At 37.2% G+C, this 21212-nt stretch overlaps 1 protein-coding gene across 2 annotated transcripts; it reads right to left on the bottom strand.

Annotated features, from left to right (window-relative positions):
• Positions 1-392: 392 nt before the first annotated feature.
• Positions 393-18320, bottom strand: LOC145690867 (uncharacterized). 2 transcript variants are annotated; one of them, XM_081766261.1, is made up of 5 exons: positions 18178-18320; positions 5728-5969; positions 3745-3916; positions 1964-2060; positions 393-537 (listed from the first exon to the last, which is right to left on the bottom strand). In XM_081766261.1, the coding sequence occupies exons 2-5, from the start codon at positions 5920-5922 to the stop codon at positions 471-473; spliced, it is 531 nt and encodes a 176-aa protein (XP_081622387.1). In that variant the 5' UTR covers positions 5923-5969; positions 18178-18320; the 3' UTR covers positions 393-470. The 2 variants fall into 2 exon arrangements, with proteins under 2 accessions (XP_081622387.1, XP_081622388.1); XM_081766262.1 differs by lacking the exon at positions 1964-2060 and having other exon boundaries at positions 18178-18317.
• Positions 18321-21212: the final 2892 nt, after the last annotated feature.

Below are 21212 nucleotides of genomic sequence, written 5' to 3'. Positions count from 1 at the left end.
ATAATCCAACCACACGGAATTCCTCGACAAAACTATAACTAAACGCTAGTGCATAAACCTTGATCTTCTGAGAATGGATGCATCAATAAGACTCTAGAATACCCCCCCCCCTTTTTTTATACCTTTGATGTTGAAAAAGCTCACCCTAGACTTACGTTACAGCAAGAAATACTTTTTTAACTTAACAGCACACGTCGGAGGGTGAAAACTGGAATGCATTCCGGTGAGTTTAGCTCTTTTCATGTCTATTTAAAAATATTTCGACTTTTATAGGCTCGTGTTCATATTCTAAAGGAAATTAAATATAAACATAAAAGAAATTAATACTACAATATTATAAGGAAAGTATTCTAAATAATATAAATGAACAACACTTAACTTATTTTCATTAATTATATTTTGCCCTTGTTAGTGAACTTTTTTTTCGTCCATGGGCTAAATATGTAATACAAAATTTGCTTTTCAAAGTACTACGTTAATTCTTCCACTTGTTCCCCACCAACTGCAGCTGCTTCCTCTTTTTGCTGCTTCTCCTTACTGAAATATAAAAGGAAATGCAAACCGTCAATTTCTTATATTATAAATTCATTACATATTTCATTAAATTAATTTTAAAGTAGTTTTCGCTTTATTAATTCCACAATGTCTGTAATCAAGGTGTCTACTGGAGTTTACTTGTATGTTTCGAGTGTTCTACTAGAAATACTGCCTACTACGATATATTGTCCACCCACGCAGGTTGTGCAATATCTTCATCACTATCTCAGCGTTTTACCTTATATCTTAAATCTTATATAAGTAGTATCTATCAACGCTATCCCGAATCTAATACATTATATACAAACTAAACCTTTTTTCTTTCTCTGGCTAGATATTTTTTCTCTAAATTCTGGTGATTTGTTTGAGAAGTGAATGATTAAAGACTGTGATTGTTTCTAATAACTGAGACTTAGAACGTGTAATTGTTTAAAGGAATGAGACATTCAGTACACACTTTAGGTTTCTTGAGGGTTAATAAAAATGGCATCTTTTGTATCTTCTACGTCTGCTGTCCCATTGCATCGGCGGTAAAGACGTTGAATCCGCTCCTTGAGGTACTCGGTTCAATAGAGTTGTTTACTGTACTGCTATAGGTTATAAATGGATATGGTGAGACTGTAGTTTGGTGTAGAGACTGAGATCTTAAGAATCCGAATCCGACTGAAGGAAATAAGCGCGAACGAACAGAATGAGTCAGAGTGAGCAAAATGAACCAGAATGAGCCCCTGTGTGTCCTTTTCAGGGATTTTAATAATTTCTTTGTGGTGGACAACACTGTCGCGTGTTATCTTCGTCATCTATTGTTTCTTCTCCGAGTCTTGTATTCTTGAAATGTTCAGTTTAAGAAACCTAAACGTGACTTCATGAATGTCCAGTCAGCTTACTATATTCTTTGTCTTCAAACAATCACCTATTCTCAAGTGTGTTTTCGTTTCATTCTTACAAATTGATAAAAGAGATCCTGTTTGTTACTTTTGTTTCTAAATTCAATTCTAAATAACACACCTGTATGACCATCTTGTACTTCAGTACTACACTCCGACTTCATCATCCTTCTGAATCTAGCTGGTACACTCGAGGACAAAACTTGGGTCCTCGACAGTATTTTAAACAGATTTACTGCGTATCTAATCAGCCCTCGAGCCATTCAACGAATCAGCTTAAAGAAGCGAAACGCATAACTTTTACTACAAAGCAGAAGTACGTATTACCCTTATATGATATTTGACAATTATTAAAGATTTCTTTAAGTGTGTAATAAAGGGCTGCATTATAGGTGGCATTTGCGTTATAATACAGGGATCTATCATTCACTGACGCGATTAAGAAATCTATTAAATATCCAGTCTAGTTTCCTTTTACGAAACCCAAAATCTAGTTTTCATTTACAAACCCATCAATTATAAAATTGCATACTACTTACAGCCTAGTCAACCTAGTTTTAGCTTGGTGCAGCCAATCGCCTATGTTTTCTTTCACTTTCTCATCAGTAGTACTAATGTACACTTTCTTACACGCATCTCAAAACAGAAATAATTAATTTTAAAAAATTTTATTTGAGTATACACAGCAATGCAAGACACATCAGACAGACAATGTTTTATGAACAAGACTACATCAGTATATTCACATTTTTTCGTAAGGACAGAAAGATCTGGAATTATTTACTCATATTGTACAAAGCAGCTTGGACATGGAGTTAATTCCATACCTTTGTTTTTCTCATTTTAAATGAAAAATACAAGGTAAACACCACGGGCATTGCTGCAGAGTTTACAAACTGTAAACTATAGCTCGAAAAAAAAATATAAAATTTATTCATACAATATGTAGTTCTGTTGGCTGTGAGAATTAAAATATAAATTCTTACAAACAACTATGCAAAACAAGTTTAAAAATAAAATATTAAAAAATTAAAAAAAAAACTTTCGAAGGGAAAAGGGTGGAGAGCACTATCATTAGTACGGTATATAAAGATTTATTATTTGATTTATATGAGAGCGCTTCCCACGATTCTATTTTTCAAAGAAAGATCAAATTTGAAATTCTAAAAGCGAGAAAAACCCGCAAGTTTTTTCTCGAATTTCGATAATCGGACCTTCATTTATATATATATATATATATATATATATATTTCTCTGAAATTCGTATTTTCGAGTTAGAAGCGGATGTGTTTACGTCTTCGTTAGTGACAATATTTACGCGCCTCTAAAGGCAAACAAAGCCTCGAATCAAGGTAAGTTACCGGATCATTGTTGTACATGGGAGAAAGCAGTTCCCAACCCTAACGTCACCGCAGGCGACAAGCAAATATTTCAGCAGTAAATTGGCCCCGAAAACTTATTTAAACGGCAACAGACAACTTCTAAGAGCCAAAGGTCGTCCTACGTATAAAGTAACAAAAAAGAATAGGAAAAATTTAAACTTCCAACGACACATTTTGTTGAAAGAAACTCGGACTCGTCTTACAGGTTTGTCATTTGTTAAACATTACGACTAAAAAATCAGGCCCGATATTGATAGCTACACAAATTTGCAGATATTTCCACATTTCTGGTAAGCAGACAATATATAGGTAAAACTGAAAAATGTCTTCCTTCTGGTGAGTAAAGCGCAATCCTATATAAATATTTTAAAACTACATTTAATATTTTTCTAGAACCTCTTTTAAGTCATAAGTCATGGTAACTATTTCAATATTTATTTAAAATAAAATCACGCTAAACAGCTGCCTAATTCAATAATTCGAATGTAGCGTCAAGAATCACCGATGTTCCAAAGTTAATTTACTCCCAGCAATTATTTCAGTTTCTTTCAGCAACACCTACCTGACATCTTAATGAAGAATTGCCATGTTGGTGTCTTGGTGCAATATACGATGTGGGTGATAGCATAAAAAAGTTGCAAAATCTTTCAAAAATTCTAAAATACATATTATTTATAGCTTACTGCCCTCACCTTTTAAAATCTTAGACATATTCACAAACTAAACTTGAAAGAATGTATTTCTACCTCTTGGGTATCTAAGGCTCAGGCCGGGATAAGGGAAGGGAAGGATGTGGACAGGCAGAGTCCCAGAATCTACCATCCCATCATTCGTCTGCTGGAACTAAAGACATAAGGGGAAACCTCATCAGGTAGTCCGATCGGAGCAGTGAGATTTATAGGTATCAGTATAAAGAAAATTTTATAAAAAGTACTTACGTAATACAATATTCCCAATTTGTGTCCCAATGAACGCTTCCTTATCCAATTTCTTCGTCGATCTCCCACTTAACGTGAACATCTGGGCCAATTCATCATGTAAGAGGCGTCGGAGCATACTATTGATGAGCGTCTTCTCATCACGACCACCAGTACTGATTAACATTTGAACCTGAAAAAATGCAGATATTTAATGCTTCTATTTTTCACAATAAGCAACTACAAGCTTACATATTACATGTAAGAGACTAAAGTCGTCATATTAAGAACTATCTTTTTCCTCTAAAACGTGTTTTTCCCACTTACATTAAACAAAAGTGGCGATTACAAATTTAAACCTAGAGAGTATAAGCTTGCAGAGAAGGCTGTTCCTATCCACATAAAGGATTTAAGGCGTGGCGTATTGTGATTTTCTATTTTGTTCATTCCTGCAACAATTTCACTGTTGAATTATTTGCTAATCACGAATCAGTCAACTTATTTTAACAATGGAGAATATGGGAAATAAATAGAACCCTTTACATGGTTATGAGCTTCCTTCTCTGAAATTTTGAACCAAGTTAAAAAAAAATACAGAGAGGTTTCTGCCATCTATTCGTAGAGCTATCTGGTATATAAGATCTCTCTTTTTCGGTGCACAAATAAAATCATTACGAGTGAAGGCCATCAGCAGAAACTGAAAATCGGAGATAGTTCCTTGTCCTTTTCAAGCAACAGTAAAGGAACTGGAGCTCGGTAATGTAATAAAAATTTTCAATAGAGAAATTATTTCCGAATAAGCTTCTGCAGGCTTTGCAGGCATGCAAACAGAAGCTAGATCATTAACCTAATTAAGAAAGACTATACAGAGGTTTCAACTATTAGTTATCTTTTCACTTTTCTAGTAAACTAAAAATATCTACAGAAATAAAATATCGTATTTGCCTGAAAATAAGCATGATCCAATTCTATTCGTAAAAATCTAGTACGCAGCTTACATGACATGAGCAAACTTTCAAACAATCATCATCATCATAATAATATACAATACTTATGTCAACAGTATGGTGCTTGTTGCTCATGTTATCACTAGCATCTACAAAAGAAAGATATAAATATTCCATAATGTATTAGGTTCTAATAAATTTGATTGGACAATTCCCACGTGCCAATCTTTGCCCTTCTGTTTTTCAAGCTATAGTGGAAACTGTCGAACTCAAAAAAATCTTGGGTTTACTAAGCCCCCGTCCCTTCTCAGTGATGCACTGCGGAAATGTCTACGTGGAACTATAAAAAACTTTAAAAAAATCAGGATGACTATAAACGTAATTAGAACTCACAACCTAGCGAATGATTACCCAACGCTCCACACCTTTTAAAATTAACTTTCAATCGATTCCGTCGACTGTTTAAGGCTAACAATGCTTCAAAAAGAAACTAAGCGAAATGAAACGAAATATTTAGTTTAACTCCCCATGGTTGTGCCAGCTTAGGGTGAAGGAGACGACAAAGGATGGATGAAAGAAATGGTGGAATGAGAAAGTAGAAGGAAATGGGAAAGCCCCGATAAATCCCACGAGCACGATGTTGGCAGGGGCTGCGATCGAACACGGATCCTTGAAACTAGAAGTGAGCACTCTACTATGAGCCACCATGGGCAACTGGTTCGAATAGGCCCACGTAAACAGTACTTTGAGGAATACGGTTTACCATACAGCAATAGATGGGAAGCACATAATGTATGTGCCAAGTAGTTTCAGACTGTATGAGAGAACGAAATATCGGGGAGGTTCCCCATGACTTCTATCAGTGAATAAAAAAACATAGATCAAAGAAAGTAGCATTCACTACAAGCTAGAAAGGTATAACCTATAAATATAAAATAAAAAGCAACGCCTGACATATCGATGAACAGGTGAATACCTGTAGAATTAGGATCTCAGAATAAACTCCAACTACAATATAATATACACACAGCTACATTCAAAGAAAAATGTTGCTTACCAATTTCAATCTGAGTTTAGAGATGTCCTTCAACTGTTGTTCAAACTTATGGAAGTCTTCCATTGTTTTCAACGGTAGCACGCCCAAAGAAGCAAAATGGTCGTCATTCTCGTCTTCTTCTGATACAGCCTTACTGCCTAGAATATTATTCACCTTTTTATCCAGATTGTTTACACTGTTTGATAAATCTATCATCCACTGTTGTAGAATACTCCACTGTCGATTCGAAAACGATTCATGTCCTGCAACAGGTAATTTCATTTACGACAGTGTAAAGTTGAATAAATTGTAACGTTCACAAAGCGTATACATTCCGTGAAATTATATGAGCTACCACTACCCTGTTCCTTTTTAGATTTCTAAGGTATATATATACTGTATATATAGAATAATATCAGTTTACAATAAAAGTTACACCAGCAACAAAAAGCTTGGTGAATGTAATTACGTAGAGAAAAAAGGGAACTAACAATAAAGAGAATGTATACAACTTTTTATAGAGTGGAGGTTATGTGGTTGAGAAGTGGATCGATTGGCTGCGCAGTTGGTAGCACATCGGACGTATGCTCGAAGGTCCCAGGTTTGGTCCCCGGTTCATCACGTTACTTGCACTCCTTAAAAAAATAATTTGCACCTACAGGGATTTGGCATATCAAAATCGGAAGGTTAACCTTTATTACGAGAAAAAAACATTATGGCTCTTATTCACCCAGATTTTTACCACGCCTATTTTAATGGAGCTGACAGGAAAATGGCTTAACCATCCGAGTGACAACAGCTAATAAAGATACTGTAGCCAGGCAAACACAATAGGGCCCTTCAGAAATATGTCAGCCAAACTTGCCCGTTAGAGATTACCAATTAAGGGTCGAATTCGACCAACTGAAGACCAGCAGAATTCCCCAACACAATGTAACAGTTCAATTTTTACACTATACGAAAAACAAACAAACGTTCTTTGGTTGACCCAGCATAATATGAAATGTGTTCTGTTGAGATTTAGCCACTGTATGTGCTTTAAATCTCCAAGTTACAGAGAGAAACACTAAACCTGAGTGACAGAGTGACGGCCATATTAGATTTAGTTGACATCTTGGTTTTGCCAAACCTGGGAACTTGAAGACATATCAAGAAGTCATTCGGCCCAACTAAAGATTACAAATCAAAGATCAGCTCCGACAATTTTTTTCCCACATCCCCTCTGGTCCCAATATATAAATAATTGAGATAGTAATAATAAATTGAATAAAATTTCTCGTCCTTTACGCATACAATCCTTAGGAAAAGGGGAAGGTCAAGGATCTTGAAATGCAGCAGCCATGGCTTTATAAAAGGTGCATTTTGGCATTCGCCTGGTGGCACTGAGAAACTAGGAAAACTTCAGTCAAGACAGCTGCCCGGAGCAAGCTTGGTGCCCACGCTCAACCTACCGAACGATGCTTGGGAACCAGACACACTATCCCTACATCATCAGCTGAGTAGTAGTAATAATGAAAGAGATCAGGCTATATAACTTTAAATACGAATGAAACGAACTTTTAATAAGAATGAAAGTAACAAATCGATTATTGGCAGATAATGTATTCTACTATTCCGTTTTCCTTAAATTAAAAAAAAAAAAAAAGTTGTCCACACTAGTATTGAAGAAAATGCTACAGTTCATTTTCTCGTATAAAATACCGATTCTCGTATAAAATTGCAGAAGTTGTTTCGATTATTAACTTTCAGATATCAACAAAAAATGGTACTTCAGTACTCGAAATATTTAAGCAAAGACTCCTGTACTCAGAGAATGAAATTAAATATTGAGCTTAACGTCCCAAAACTTTTCTCAGAGGCTAAGGGAGACGGTGATGATAAGAATGAAATGGTGGAATGAAGAAAGTGGGAGGAAACGGGAGAACCAAGAGAAAACCCTTACACATGGTGTGTGTTCACCACAAAGCCCACTAAACGCAAGCTGGAATAGAACCAGACCCCACGCACAAGAGGTGAATACTATCGCTGAGCCACCGCGGCCCCGTACTCAGAGAAGAATATGGCAGTATTATATCCCATAAGCCTGTAAGTACGTATATGAGACAGTCCACAAAATTAACTTTAAAAAGATGGGTTTATGCGGAGGCGGCTCCGCGTCTTGGATAGGTGCTAGTATAGAGGGTTATAAGGTATTTGTTTCAGACTTCCTTTAATTCTTTTCAAATGAAAGTAAAGCTTTTTTTTTAAAAAAAATATAAAATATTAATAAATTGTAAAACCACAAGCGCATATTAGAATGCCATTCTGTGTCAAACGATACGATGCTTGCCGAACTACTTGAACGCGTCAGATTATGTCACTGTCAAACAGTATGTTCATATCAAGAATGCCATCGAATTGATGGCGGAAAGACAGGGTCACCCTATGCGACAAAATAGATGAAAACCTGTAACTAATACACAGGGTTTGCCCAAGCGGGCGCAGCCCGAAAAAACCCGGTGGGTTTTTTCGGATTGGGCCCACCTGAAAAAAAAACACTTTAAAACCCACCTGGTTTTTTGACCTATTTGTTAGTATATTGTTGGTACAACTAAGGTGATCACATAGTAAGTGATTTTCATCAGATTTTAGACTTTCCTTGGGCGAATTTGAGGCTTTCACGTTAAGGTATACAATAACATAAGACCTTTATAAAGTTCTGAATGCACTAAAGGATTTTTTTTAAAACTTACCTTAGCTTGAGATAGTTATACAATAAATTAATGTATGGGTTATGCTTATAGCCTATTTGAAGTAAAATAAGCGATTTTGTACTTTCGAAAATATTTTCCGTGAATAGTATGCTCGTCGACTTGGCGACACCGAGGGACATTATCACTCATACGTTTGACGGGTTTAAGGTCATAGGTGCCGGTACTATTAGTACACATGTAAATACATTAGTAAAACTACTAGTATTATCTCTTACTTTTGATGTAAAAAACAAGTTTCTTCAACTAAAATTTTGTTCTCCAACAATAACAGTTTAGTTCAGTCATTTGTTGCTACTCTTCAAATAAGCATTCTGTAGAATCAACGCCAGCAATAGCGTAAAAATTCTTGTCAAATTTAAGAAGCTTAATGTTCGGGGTTTCGAAGACTATGCACCGTTTACTATTTCAAGTGCTGAGTTCAAATTTCCGCACTAATGGAAGTTTTGATGTACACGCCGTGAAAGAAGTGCTCGGGAAATTAAACGCAGAAGGATCGGAAATGAATACTTCAACAATAAAACTATTTATTTTACGCTTAAGCCTGCAATACGTCCCGTAAAAAACGGGACAGTCCCGCTTTTGGGCCCGAGTGTCCCGCGTCACCGTAAATTTAGTCGTGACAGGGAAATGTCCCGTATTTTAACTCCGTTCCATTTCTGCTATCAATATCAGCTTATTCGAAAAGTGAAAAAAAAATTCTGACTGGCTGGAAATCCTGTAATTAGTGATGAACAGTGGGCTGCTGCAGGTAACAGTTTCAAGGAAGTTATTACACCACCCTGATAGCGGGCGAAATCCGACTTGATAGCGAGCGAAATTTGCAATGCTACTTTTTCCATTGCATTTTATGGAAACTCGGATAATTTCCGTAATATTAAAAAAAATGGCTTTGTGTGCTTCTACATTTACAAACACAGGGAAGATGACTAACCTTTTCTCCAGCAACACATTAGATAAGTTAACAAGAATTATAATCTTTTTCAGAGGCTAGGGTACAGAATTCTGCTTTGGTCCAGATCTTAGAAAAATGTAAATCTGGTCCTGACAATTACACGCGACACAAGGAGAAAAATCAGCTTTTCATCAGATTAAACTGACGAACGTAATTTTGGCAAATACAGCCATGTAAATAAATATTGCTAAACGCGCGAAGAATATTGAAGGCAGATTGTACCATTGATTTAAATAATTTGCATATTGTTTTCCTATAAAGCATTTTTATAGCACATCTTAAGTTTTTAGGCATCTTCAGTCCGTACAATTAATTGCAGGGTACGAAGAGAGAAAAGGAGCTGGTGCTTAGTGAACTTTCGCTTATTATATTCTTGAAAAAAAAAAAAAATTAAATCTTTTAGTTTTAGTCTCACGGTTATGCCTGCTATGCTCAAGGTGACGGTGATGATGAGAAATGAATGAAATGACGGAATGAAGAAAGTGGGAGGGAACGTGAGATTCCCAGAAAACAAACGCACAAGGTGTTTGTCCACCACAAAGCTGACTTGGCGCGAGCTGGGATCGAACTAGGGACCCCATGCACCAGAGGTGAACGCTCTACAACTGAGCCACGGCGGCCTATTATACTTTTGTTCATAACCAGACTACAGTTCATTGCACTGTGTTGGAAAGTTGAGGGGGGATCTGAGGTGTCCGTATTCTCATGGAGAAAATATGGGAAGTTCATTTACGCTGGAAGATGTTAATTTCATATAAAACATTTTGAAACATTTATTTATTTCATATAACATGAATTGTATCTTTCTTTTAAATTAATAGACCCCTTTTGGTATTCATATTTGGCAAACGTCAGTCAGGCTTCTGGATGACTTGATCTATATTTGTTCGTTTGTCTGCCGAGCTCCATGACTAAGCGGTTAGTGTACGCGTTTTCGGCGTGGGAGACCCAGGTTTGGTTCCCGGAGGGAGCTCATGTGGTTCGGATTCCATGTTAATCAGTAGGTCCCGTCTCATATAGCCTCGCTGCTGAAAGGGACGTTAAACACAAAAGCAACTCAACTCGTTTGACTGCCTCTACCACACACACTACAGGGTACAACTTCCGGCCTTTTAAGTTAAAATTTTCAGAGTACAAGCACGAGACACACTAAATTTCCTGCATAGATCTTGGCGAAAACGTACTATACCAACGTAAAATATCAAAATGGCGGCCATTTTTTCAAAACAGCGAGTATCCACGGTACGAAGCGCAATTTTCAGTCTTTTAAGTTGAAATTTCGACAGTAAAAGCACGACTTACGCTAAATTTGCTGTACAGATTTTCTCGGGAATCTAATGTAAAATTTCAAAATGACGGCAATTTTTTCAAAACAGCAGTGAGTAGAAAATTGTTGCAAGTTGTGACAATGACAATCTTGAAATATAAATCACATTTTAACACTTTTATCCCAAAGACATTGAAATATTTCGAAAAACCTGAAAAACCCCAATTAAACCCGAAAAAACTCATATGGGCCCAGGTGGGTTGGGCTTTTTCAAAAAAGCCCGGGTTTTTTCAAACCCTGCTAATACATAGCATATTATTTATTTATTTAAATGTGCTGTGTAAACAGATGTGATAAGTGTTCCACATACAGATCTTTTTTTATGTGCTTTTGTTTATCAAGTTTTCGTTTAGTGACGTCAGGGTGAGTGACGTGTATTACCTTACGCCCTCTAGTGACAATACGTAAGGGCAGTTGTAGTAGCGAGATGCACACACACACAGTTACAGTTTGTCTTCTGTATGAGTGCTGTGCGCTGGAAGTTGCTGCTCTGTAGGAAGCAGTCGTATGCAACTATCGTAGAGTGCGGTCAACACAGATCGTGTGCCTGTCTAACACATATCGTGAGTTTAAATAGTAAGTGAAGTGAGTATAATTACGTGCTCCGGTGTGATTTTTAGAACTACTGGAAGTTAGTACTGCAGGAAGTTGGGACGTGTATAATATTGGACTCCAGCCTGTGCACAGGACTGACTGTCAGTGTAAAAATCACGTCGAATCTTCTAGAAGATAGGAAGATCAAAGGGAGCATTACCTGTAAGAGAAGGTTTTTTTTTTTTTTATCCACGACGACGAACGGAAACCACGTTTGCGGAAATTGAGGTAAGGTACTCACCTACTCTATTGTTTTTTTTTTCTTTTTGTAAATTTCCAACATACTGGTTATGGGCCCAGTGTGCTTAATAAGGCCCAGTGTGCTTACTGAAATTTTCCGAAACTGCTGTCTCTGGTTTTAAGTGCTTGAATAGTGCGACGAACGGCTTACGCATTATTTTAGGCGTGCTAGTGACATATGCATATTCTAAGTGAAGTACAACTAGTGTGGTGTGAAGTGCAAATAGATTTATTGCATTTTGTTTCCTAGTAGTAAAAGTCGAGACGCTTGTATTCAAATACACCTAGTAGGTTAGTTGGTCTGTGTCAGTGTTTCTTTTTTCTTTCTTTAAACACGAAGATGGATTTGTTAAAGAATATAAAGCCGTTATCGTGTGAGAAAGAGTGGCCCGTATGGAAAAGAAAAATTAGGGACTTATTAGAATACCATGAAGGGACACTAGAAGTTATCGATGGCAAGTTGCGAAAACCGGAACCGTTAGAAGATTCCGCTTCAGAAGCTCAAAAGAAGAAATATAGAGCAGAGGCTGACGTTTACCGGAAAGCAAATAGTTATGCCAAGTCGATGATAACTAGTGCAGTAACGGACGAAGTCTACCAGAAGATAATGGACAAAGATACGGCTGAAGAAATGTGGTTAGCTTTAAAGAAGCTATTTGAGGCAAGTTCCACAGATCAGTTGTTCAAGATTTGTATGGACTTTTTCGCCTCTTCTTGGAGTGAAAGTGAAGATGTTTCCACACACATAGCTAAATTGAACAGTTTGTGGATGGAACTTAACAGTGGATTGAAGGACAAAGGACATACTGAATTACCGGATCTTTTGTTGATCTGTAAAGTGTTACACATCTTACCCAGTTGAAACTTTCAAATCAAGTTGGATGTTGCTGACCAAGGAAGTACAACGTACGTTTGACGAATTAACTACACAGTTGTGTATGTTCGAAAGGAACTTTGTACAGCGGTCACCAGTAGGCAAGTACAAGGGTGCGCCTTCAGAGCAAGAAGCATTAGTAGTGAATCCGCCGAAGCAATTACAGAAGAAGGTGAAGAAAGACGATATTTGTAATTACTGCAGACGAAGAGGGCATTGGGTTCGAACGTGCAAAAAGTGGATTGCAGATGGGAAACCGCCTAAGAATGAGAAGAAGAATAATCAGAAATCTAGTGAAACCAAGTTGACAATTGTCTATTCTGCCAACGAAGAATGTTCTACAGAAGAAAATGGACCTTTCGTTTGGTGGATTGACAATGGTGCAACGAAGCATGTAACACACACACCCGATTACTTCCTCAATTATCAGAAGTTTGAGAACCCGAGTAGTATTTCAGCAGCAGGTAAAGAGAAGCTGCTTGCAGTAGGGAAAGGTGACGTCAAAGTGCTTTCAAAAGTGAAAGGCAAGAAAGTTGTCTTAATCCTTACGGATGTGTGGTACGTTCCGAATATTACGTAAAATCTGTTCTCAGTTTTGGCCGCACAGGATAGGAATAGGAATAGTAAATTTACGTCCTCTACCACAGAGTGTTTATTAGAAGTGGACGGAGTTGCTATCGTTCAAGGCAAAAGAAAAGTACAAGGGGCGTTGTTCAAAGCGCAGTTTGAACCAGTACCCTCAAGTAATAGTGAAGAAGTGAATGTTGTGATGTCCGATAAAGCTCTTTTACAATTGTACCATAGCAGATGGGGACATCAGGACAAGCAACATATCAAAGATTTAATGAAGAAAGAGCTGAATATTTCTGTGAAAGATGAAAATGTTCTCTGTGACTCTTGCGTTTACGGAAAAGCGCACAGACTACCGTTTAGTAGTAGAAAACCTTCATCTTCAGTGGGACAATTATTATCAGCAGATGTCTGTAGTGCCTTTAGTGAATCGTTTCAGAAGTACAAGTACTTAGCTATATTCAGAGACGATTATTCAAAGTACAGGTTTGGTGTTTTTCTACATCAAAAATCAGAAGTGAAAGATGCGTTGAAACAGGTGTTAGCCAGTGCCAAGGCAGAAGGACATACCATTAGAGAGTTTCTTAGCGACAACGGAGGAGAGTTTGATAATGCCGAAGTACGGAAGATACTCAAGGAGTATGGCATCCATCAACGGTTCACAGCGCCTTATACACCGGAACAAAATGGGGGAAGTGAGCGTGAGAATAGAACCATTGTGGAAATGGCAAGAACATTCCTTTACTCTAACCAAGAAGTGCAATTTCCGCAAGAGATGTGGGCAGAAATGGCGTCAACAGCGATCTACATTCTTAACAGGACCGGAAAATCTTCACAAAAAGGTGTCAGTCCATATGAACTCTGGAAGCAGAAGAGACCAAGGATTAATCATATGAGACAGATCGGTTGCAAGTGTTACGTGCACATTCCGGTACAAAAAAGAAGAAAGATGGACAGGAAAGCCAAGCAAGGATATCTCATTGGTTACAATGAAGATGAAGCATATCGAGTCTGGATTAAAGAAGAAAGAAGAGTTATTATCTCCAGAGACGTCACTTTCAAAGAGAGTACACTTGAAGAAACTTCTAGGGAAGAAGTACAGCTACGAACAAGGGACGTTCAGAGTAGAGAATCGGAAGAGATATCAAAACCTCTCAAGGAAGAATTGGCAAAAATGAAAGAAGATAGACCGCTAGAGTTTCCCAAGTCGAGTACGGAAGAGAAATTTAATGGTCAGGGCATTGTGTTGCGAGACCGAGCGACTCTGAAGAAACCTGCAAAATACGACGATTATGTGATGGCCGTAGAAGAGTTAGTTAATGATTTAGACAGTCCCAGTTCCTATGACGAAGCCATACAAAGCAAAGAAAGTTTTGAAAGGAAGAAGGCAATGGACAAGGAAATGGAGTCGTTGCGCGAGAATGAGACATGGGAACTATGTGATTTACCGCAAGGGAAAAAGGCAATTCCATGTAAATGGGTGTACAAGGTTAAGAATAACCCAGATGGTAGCATTGAGAAATACAAAGCGAGACTAGTGGCGAAAGGTTTTAGTCAGAAGAAAGACATCGACTACAAGCAGACTTTCAGTCCAGTGGCAAAACTTGGTACAATAAGAGCAATGTTGAGTGTAGCAGCGAATGAGGGATTACATCTACTTCAATTTGACGTATCCACAGCTTTTCTCTATGGAAATCTAGAAGAAGAAATATATATAAAGCAACCAGAAGGGTACCAGGATGGCTCAGAAAAGGTGTGCAAACTTAAGAGAAGTCTGTACGGATTGAAGCAAGCACCCCGTTGTTGGAACAGACGGTTTGGTGATTTCTTGCTTAATCAGGGTTTTAAGAAAAGTGATGCTGATCCATGCCTTTTTATTCGGGAAAGAGATACGGATAAAATTCTCTTAATTCTTTATGTGGATGACGGCCTGGTCGCATTTAGTAATAAAGAAAAAATTAATGAATTCCTAGCGACGCTGAAAAGCGAATTCAAGATAACTGTTCAAGAAGAGGCTCACTACTTCCTGGGATTGGAAATAGAGAGGCGTGACAATGGCGATATCAAGATACATCAGACAGCGTACACCAAAAGACTGCTTCACAAGTTACATTTTGATGCGTGTAGAGCAGTAAGAACACCTATTATTAAAATGAAAACATCTGAAGAAGAAAAGGTAAACAAAGACTATCCTTATCGCAAGGCAGTGGGTTGTTTGATGTATCTCATGCTAGGTACGAGACCAGATATTGCCTACAGTGTGAGTGTGCTTTCAAGAACGCTTGAACATCCTACAGACACTGATGTCGTGAGACTAAAACGTGTATTTAGATTCATAAGAGGTACTGTTGAGCTAGGAATTGTTTATCAGCATAACAAGAATACAGGTATTCTTGAATGCTACAGTGATGCTGACTTTGCTGGCTGTGAGAAAACAGGGAAGTCAACCAGGGGAGTTCTTGTACTGTATTCTGGAGGAAGTATAAGTTGGTTGAGTCAACGTCAAAGTATGGTAACGACCTCAACCACAGAAGCTGAACTAGTAGCAGCTACAGAGGCGGCGAAGGAAGTCATCTGGCTAAAACGGCTTTTCCAAGAGATAACACAGCTGGAGAAGATGCCCGTCATTCAAGTCGATAACAGCGCAGCGGTGAGACTTGCAGAGAACCCGGAATTCCACAAGAGGACCAAACATATTCAGACCAAGCAGTTCTTTATTCGCGAAAAGGTGACTCAAGAAGAATTAGGGGTGAACCAGATCTCAACACAAGAACAGCTGGCAGATTTGCTGACAAAGCCTCTTATGAGAAATAGGTTAGCATTACTTTGTAACAAGATAGGCCTTGTAAATTAGAACATAGTTAGTTGTACATTAATTGTATATATATGTAAGTAACTTTGATATTGTTATCCATGTATCATAATATTGACGAAAACTTGTCAACAAGGGAAAGTGTTGCACATACAGATCTTTTTTTATGTGCTTTTGTTTATCAAGTTTTCGTTTAGTGACGTCAGGGTGAGTGACGTGTATTACCTTACGCCCTCTAGTGACAATACGTAAGGGCAGTTGTAGTAGCGAGATGCACACACACACAGTTACAGTTTGTCTTCTGTATGAGTGCTGTGCGCTGGAAGTTGCTGCTCTGTAGGAAGCAGTCGTATGCAACTATCGTAGAGTGCGGTCAACACAGATCGTGTGCCTGTCTAACACATATCGTGAGTTTAAATAGTAAGTGAAGTGAGTATAATTACGTGCTCCGGTGTGATTTTTAGAACTACTGGAAGTTAGTACTGCAGGAAGTTGGGACGTGTATAATATTGGACTCCAGCCTGTGCACAGGACTGACTGTCAGTGTAAAAATCACGTCGAATCTTCTAGAAGATAGGAAGATCAAAGGGAGCATTACCTGTAAGAGAAGGTTTTTTTTTATCCACGACGACGAACGGAAACCACATTTGCGGAAATTGAGGTAAGGTACTCACCTATTCTATTGTTTTTTTTCTTTTTGTAAATTTCCAACAATAAGAGTTATTGTAGCTAAAAGAACTCACTATGATTATTTATCCTGTATTTTGGAAAATACAAATAGTTCACCTTTTGCTGGACCTCGTTCAATATCTGTTCGATTTAACAAACGCGGTGTCGTTCTTAAATATTAGCACGTACCGCTCGGAAACTTCCCATAATCCAACGATGCTGTAACATTCCGGTAAGTAATTCCATCATCACTTATGAAACAAATACATCTTCACGTATTATCAAGCATACAAACGACAAATTCTCCATTTCCCACGGTAATTTTCTCAAAATTTTGACTAAAATTAACACATGCCCCCTTTATCCTGACTCGGTTAGATAGCATTCGTGCTTTTAATGGCGCCCTAGCACAAATTAGTTCGTGGTTTATGCATTAGCTCCTCATTTAGTGCATGCTCTGCAAGAAGAAATCGGAAAAAGCAATAAATGTGTGAAAATTTGTTATAGCCGTCTGCTCGAGTAATGCCGCAGCTTTTTGCACAGTGAAACTGGAAGGGCGTTCCTAGACTTCTCCATTATTTTGGATTAACTTTAGTTACTCCCCTCCATTTTGACAAGACATCTGCAAAATTTGTAGGAGAAATGAGATAAGGAATGGTAATTTCGAGTTCTTACTACTACTACTACTACTACCACGGTAATGAATTTCAAGAACACAAGGAGCGTTGCGGGGCTACTAACCCCCTTCGTTCGCTCGGCAATACTGTGTGAATTGAGTAGGCTATTGAACTTTTTCGTAGGTTTGATACAGCAGGGATACATCTAAAAGGTAATAGTACTCTGTGAATTAAGTATTTCGATTTTTTGATAGTGGAGGGGAATAATTAAAGTTAAGCCAGTATTTGCAATTACCATCGGTATCTTTCCCCCGTTCTCGATTTTAATGGAGTGGAAATCAGGATCAAAATGCTACAATTACATAAGTATTCAATTAACTATCAATGTACACAAGGGCAAGGTTCTAGATTACTGGTCCCCCTTCCCATTGAGCAGTAATAAAGACTGAAAACAATGTGCCCTGCGAGGCTCTAACCTGCCTTCACTCGCTAACGCTCGCTCGGCAATACTGTATGAGTTAAATGTATAAACTTTAAAACCTACCCAGCTACTAATCTACATGGGGGACCAGTAATCTAGAACCTTCCCGTACACAAGGGTATAATGCAAGTAAACTTCACAGCAAATCTTCACTTGCAGTAGCACAGTATTTAAACATGAGTTCGCGTACATATTAAATACACAAGTCACATTGTAGCCAATGTTACAAAACATATTTTTACATTGGTTTTATTAACCAATATATAGTAACATCGAATAATGATAGAGATGGACCAGTGATAAGTTATTTTGCATTTTTTTATTTTATCCTAATTGTCCACTTCATAGTAACAACTGAAAATAGACAGTAGGAATTACGGCTCATATCAGATAATTAAGATATGTGTGCGTGTTTTTACGCATATACAGACATATTCTGCTGTAGAAAGTGATTAATTTTGAATGCCATTTACAAACCGAACATTTACTGTATACGAACATATACTCAGTATATTTTTCTCAACAACTTAGTCAAACAATACACGTTTAAAATATAAATTATCTCTACATCTGGATACTTACGTAATTATCTTAATTATCCACTTCTAACTATACTTAGCAGCTGTACAAATGGCGACCTGGGAGATTTCTAAGATTAGACTCTTGTGCCACCTATTGGTAGAAACTAGAACTGATACACTTGCTACAAAGTTCCAGCAGGCCTCCGAGGGAAGTAAAATCTAGCAAGTGAAAATCAAATTACGACATTTGCGGGTAACTCTTTCAAAAAGCCTGCAGCAGGTGTACAGTGCACGGAAAGTCTAGCAAGTTAAAATCAAATATAATGAAAGACTTGCTGCAAACCAACATGCTATTAGGGAAGACACGACACTCTGTGCAACTCAAATACTAAGGGTAAACTACTGGGGAATAAAGTGTCAGGTCTTCAATACGATTATAATATTGAAACAAAAAACAGATTCAGTGAGTTAAGTGGCCAGTATGATAGTGTAAAGCAAGTTAGCCTAGGAAATAGGCCTATTCAAGTGCGACGTGTAGATCGTTTAAACCAGTAGGATCGCCCAAGATTTCCGTCACAGGATTCAAGCAGTAAGTCATGTTTTGGTGTTGAAAATGGAAACTCAATTTCAGTAAATCGGGTAAAAAAAAAAAAAAAGTGCAAGGGAAGGTGTTCATTGTCGGAGATAGTCACGGTCGTGGTCTTGCTTCCAGATTAATGCAGAAGTGTGATGATATGAACGTTGTAGGTATTGTTAAGCCTGGTGCAAAACTAAATAACGTTGTAAATTCATGTGCGGACCAGAAATCATTCTCAGATACTGATACTGTTGTACTTATAGGAGGTACTAATGATGTGTCAAAAAATGAGTCTGAAGATGTTGTCCGTGTTTTGAAGACTACACTCAGCACTCTTACTCATACAAATGTAATAGTAGTTAATCTACCATACCGGCATGATCTATCGAAGAGTTCTTGTGTTAACTCAGAAGTACATAAAACAAATAGCATCATTAGTAAAGTTTGTAGTCGATTTAAAAATGTACAGTTATTAGATGTAAGTAGTCTTCCACGAGAATTTCATACCCATCATGGTTTACTTTTGAATAATCTAGGAAAGCGTCATGTATGTGAAAATTTAAGTAATATGATTAAGGCTCAGAACAGGAACAGGGATCCCATTCCTGTTACTTTCCCCCGTACAGGTCTTAGCAATGATAATACAGTATCGTTTGCAGCCGGACAAAATAACGTAAAAATATAACTTTTTTAGCACACCAGATGAAAAATCCGAACCCAAGATAGCTAATACAATAAGTATTTTTCATCCGAATGTACAAGGGATCCAGAATAAACTCGAATATTTTGATGTAGTTTTAGCTGATGATTTGAAAGAATGTAAGGTTATTTGTCTCGGTGAACATTGGCTAAATGATGCACTTATTAAGGAGGTCAATTTTGAAAACTTAATCTTATCACTATATTCTCTCGTGTTTCACACGAACGTGGAGTTGTATGCATCTTTGTTCACAATAGTCTAAAAGCTTCTGAAATAGATATTACAAAATTCACCTGTGAATTTGACTTTGAAGCTGTAGCCATTAAATTACCAAGTATTAACATTTGTATTATATGCATTTATAGGTCGCCATCCGGCATATTTACTGTTTTCTTAAAGAAACTCGAAAGTCTTTTGCACTTCATACGAAAAGACTTTGAAAAAATGATCATCTGTGGTGATATTAATGTAAATTGGATAGTAAAAGCAAAAAAGAAATCCGATCTACGAGATCTGCTGAATGTGTACAATCTCCAAGCGCTAGTGGATGTACCGACACGTCATAATAAAAGTGCGCTAGATCAGTTCATCATTAGTAAAAACCAATTTGCCTATAACCTTGAAGTATTTGATCCCGGTTTCTCTGATCATGATGCGATTATTTTAAAAATCACTTTAAACAATACCACTTTTCTTAAGTCTAAAGTATACACAGTTACAAAGAGAATTTTCTCCAGTCATAATATGGAATATCTAAATTTCTTGCTTTCTCACGAGTCTTGGAATGGCATATATAATACGTCTGACACTGAATGTAAGTTTAAATACTTCTTTGAAACTTTCTTACTTCAATATGGCGTTTCCAAAAGTTACTCGTAAAATCCGGACGTCGTCCACTAAATCGTGGTTAACTAAAGGCATTAAAATTTCTAAAAGTAACCTATTTAGATATAATAGATTACTCAAAATAAATACATCACTTCCTCACAAGTTTCGAAATTATATTTTTAAGTACAGGAAAATATACAGAAGAGTAATTAAAACAGCTCAATTACTATCAAATAGCTCCACAATACTTAATTCTACTAATAAAGCTAAAACTATGTGGAAAATCTTAAATGGTGGAACAAACAAAAAAAAGAGCGACTTTGAGTATGTTAAAGTTGGGGACGAAATTATTAAAGAACCTAAGCGGATTGCAGATGTTTCCCATGATTATTTTCTAGATAGTGTACCATTACCTGACCCCATACAAGCGACTTATGACGACTCGATGAAATTTCCAATGCATTCACATATGAGTTTTTTAATTCCAGCAACAGTAGAGGAGTTATGGAAAATATTGAGTAGGATGTCTAATTCGGGATCTTCAGGTTTTAATGAAGTTCCAGTGACTGTTATTAAATTTTGTTTTCCTTTCAGTGTAAATCATCTCTGTTACTAAGTAAACCTATCTCTTGAGAAAGGATATTTTCCTTCAGTGTTCAAAGTGGCAAAAGTAATTTCTCTCCATAAAAAAGGGAGTATGCATGATGTAAGAAATTATCGCCCAGTCTCCATTCTTTCCACGTTTTCAAAAATTTTTGAATATGTGATGAAGTCACAACTCGGCAATGTTTTGAAGTCATGTAACATACTATCACCATCACAACATGGCTTCCAAAATAAGAAAAGTATTGAAACAGCCTTGTTTGATTACATGTCCAATATAGTTCTTGAATTAAAAAAACAGTAAATATGTTTGGCCTATTCATCGACTTATCCAAAGCTTTTGACACAATTGATCATGCTATTCTTTTAAGCAAGTTGTATGCTTATG

This window comes from Thermobia domestica, chromosome 7, assembly GCF_964235325.1.
Source record: "Thermobia domestica chromosome 7, izTheDome1.hap1.1, whole genome shotgun sequence".
NCBI classification, from domain to species: Eukaryota; Metazoa; Arthropoda; class Insecta; order Zygentoma; family Lepismatidae; genus Thermobia; species Thermobia domestica.
Note: the sequence above shows the minus strand (reverse complement) of the source record. Positions and strands in the feature narration are given on the sequence as shown.

Coding starts and splice junctions, on each gene's coding strand:
- LOC145690867 (XM_081766261.1), bottom strand. CDS start 5,922: ATGATAGATTTATCAAACAGTGTAAACAATCTGGATAAAAAGGTGAAT. Junction 3,917..5,727: donor CTAAACTCAGATTGAAATTG/GTAAGCAACATT, acceptor GCATTTTTTCAG/GTTCAAATGTTAATCAGTAC. Junction 538..1,963: donor AAAACTAGGTTGACTAGGCT/GTAAGTAGTATG, acceptor TTTATATTTCAG/TAAGGAGAAGCAGCAAAAAG.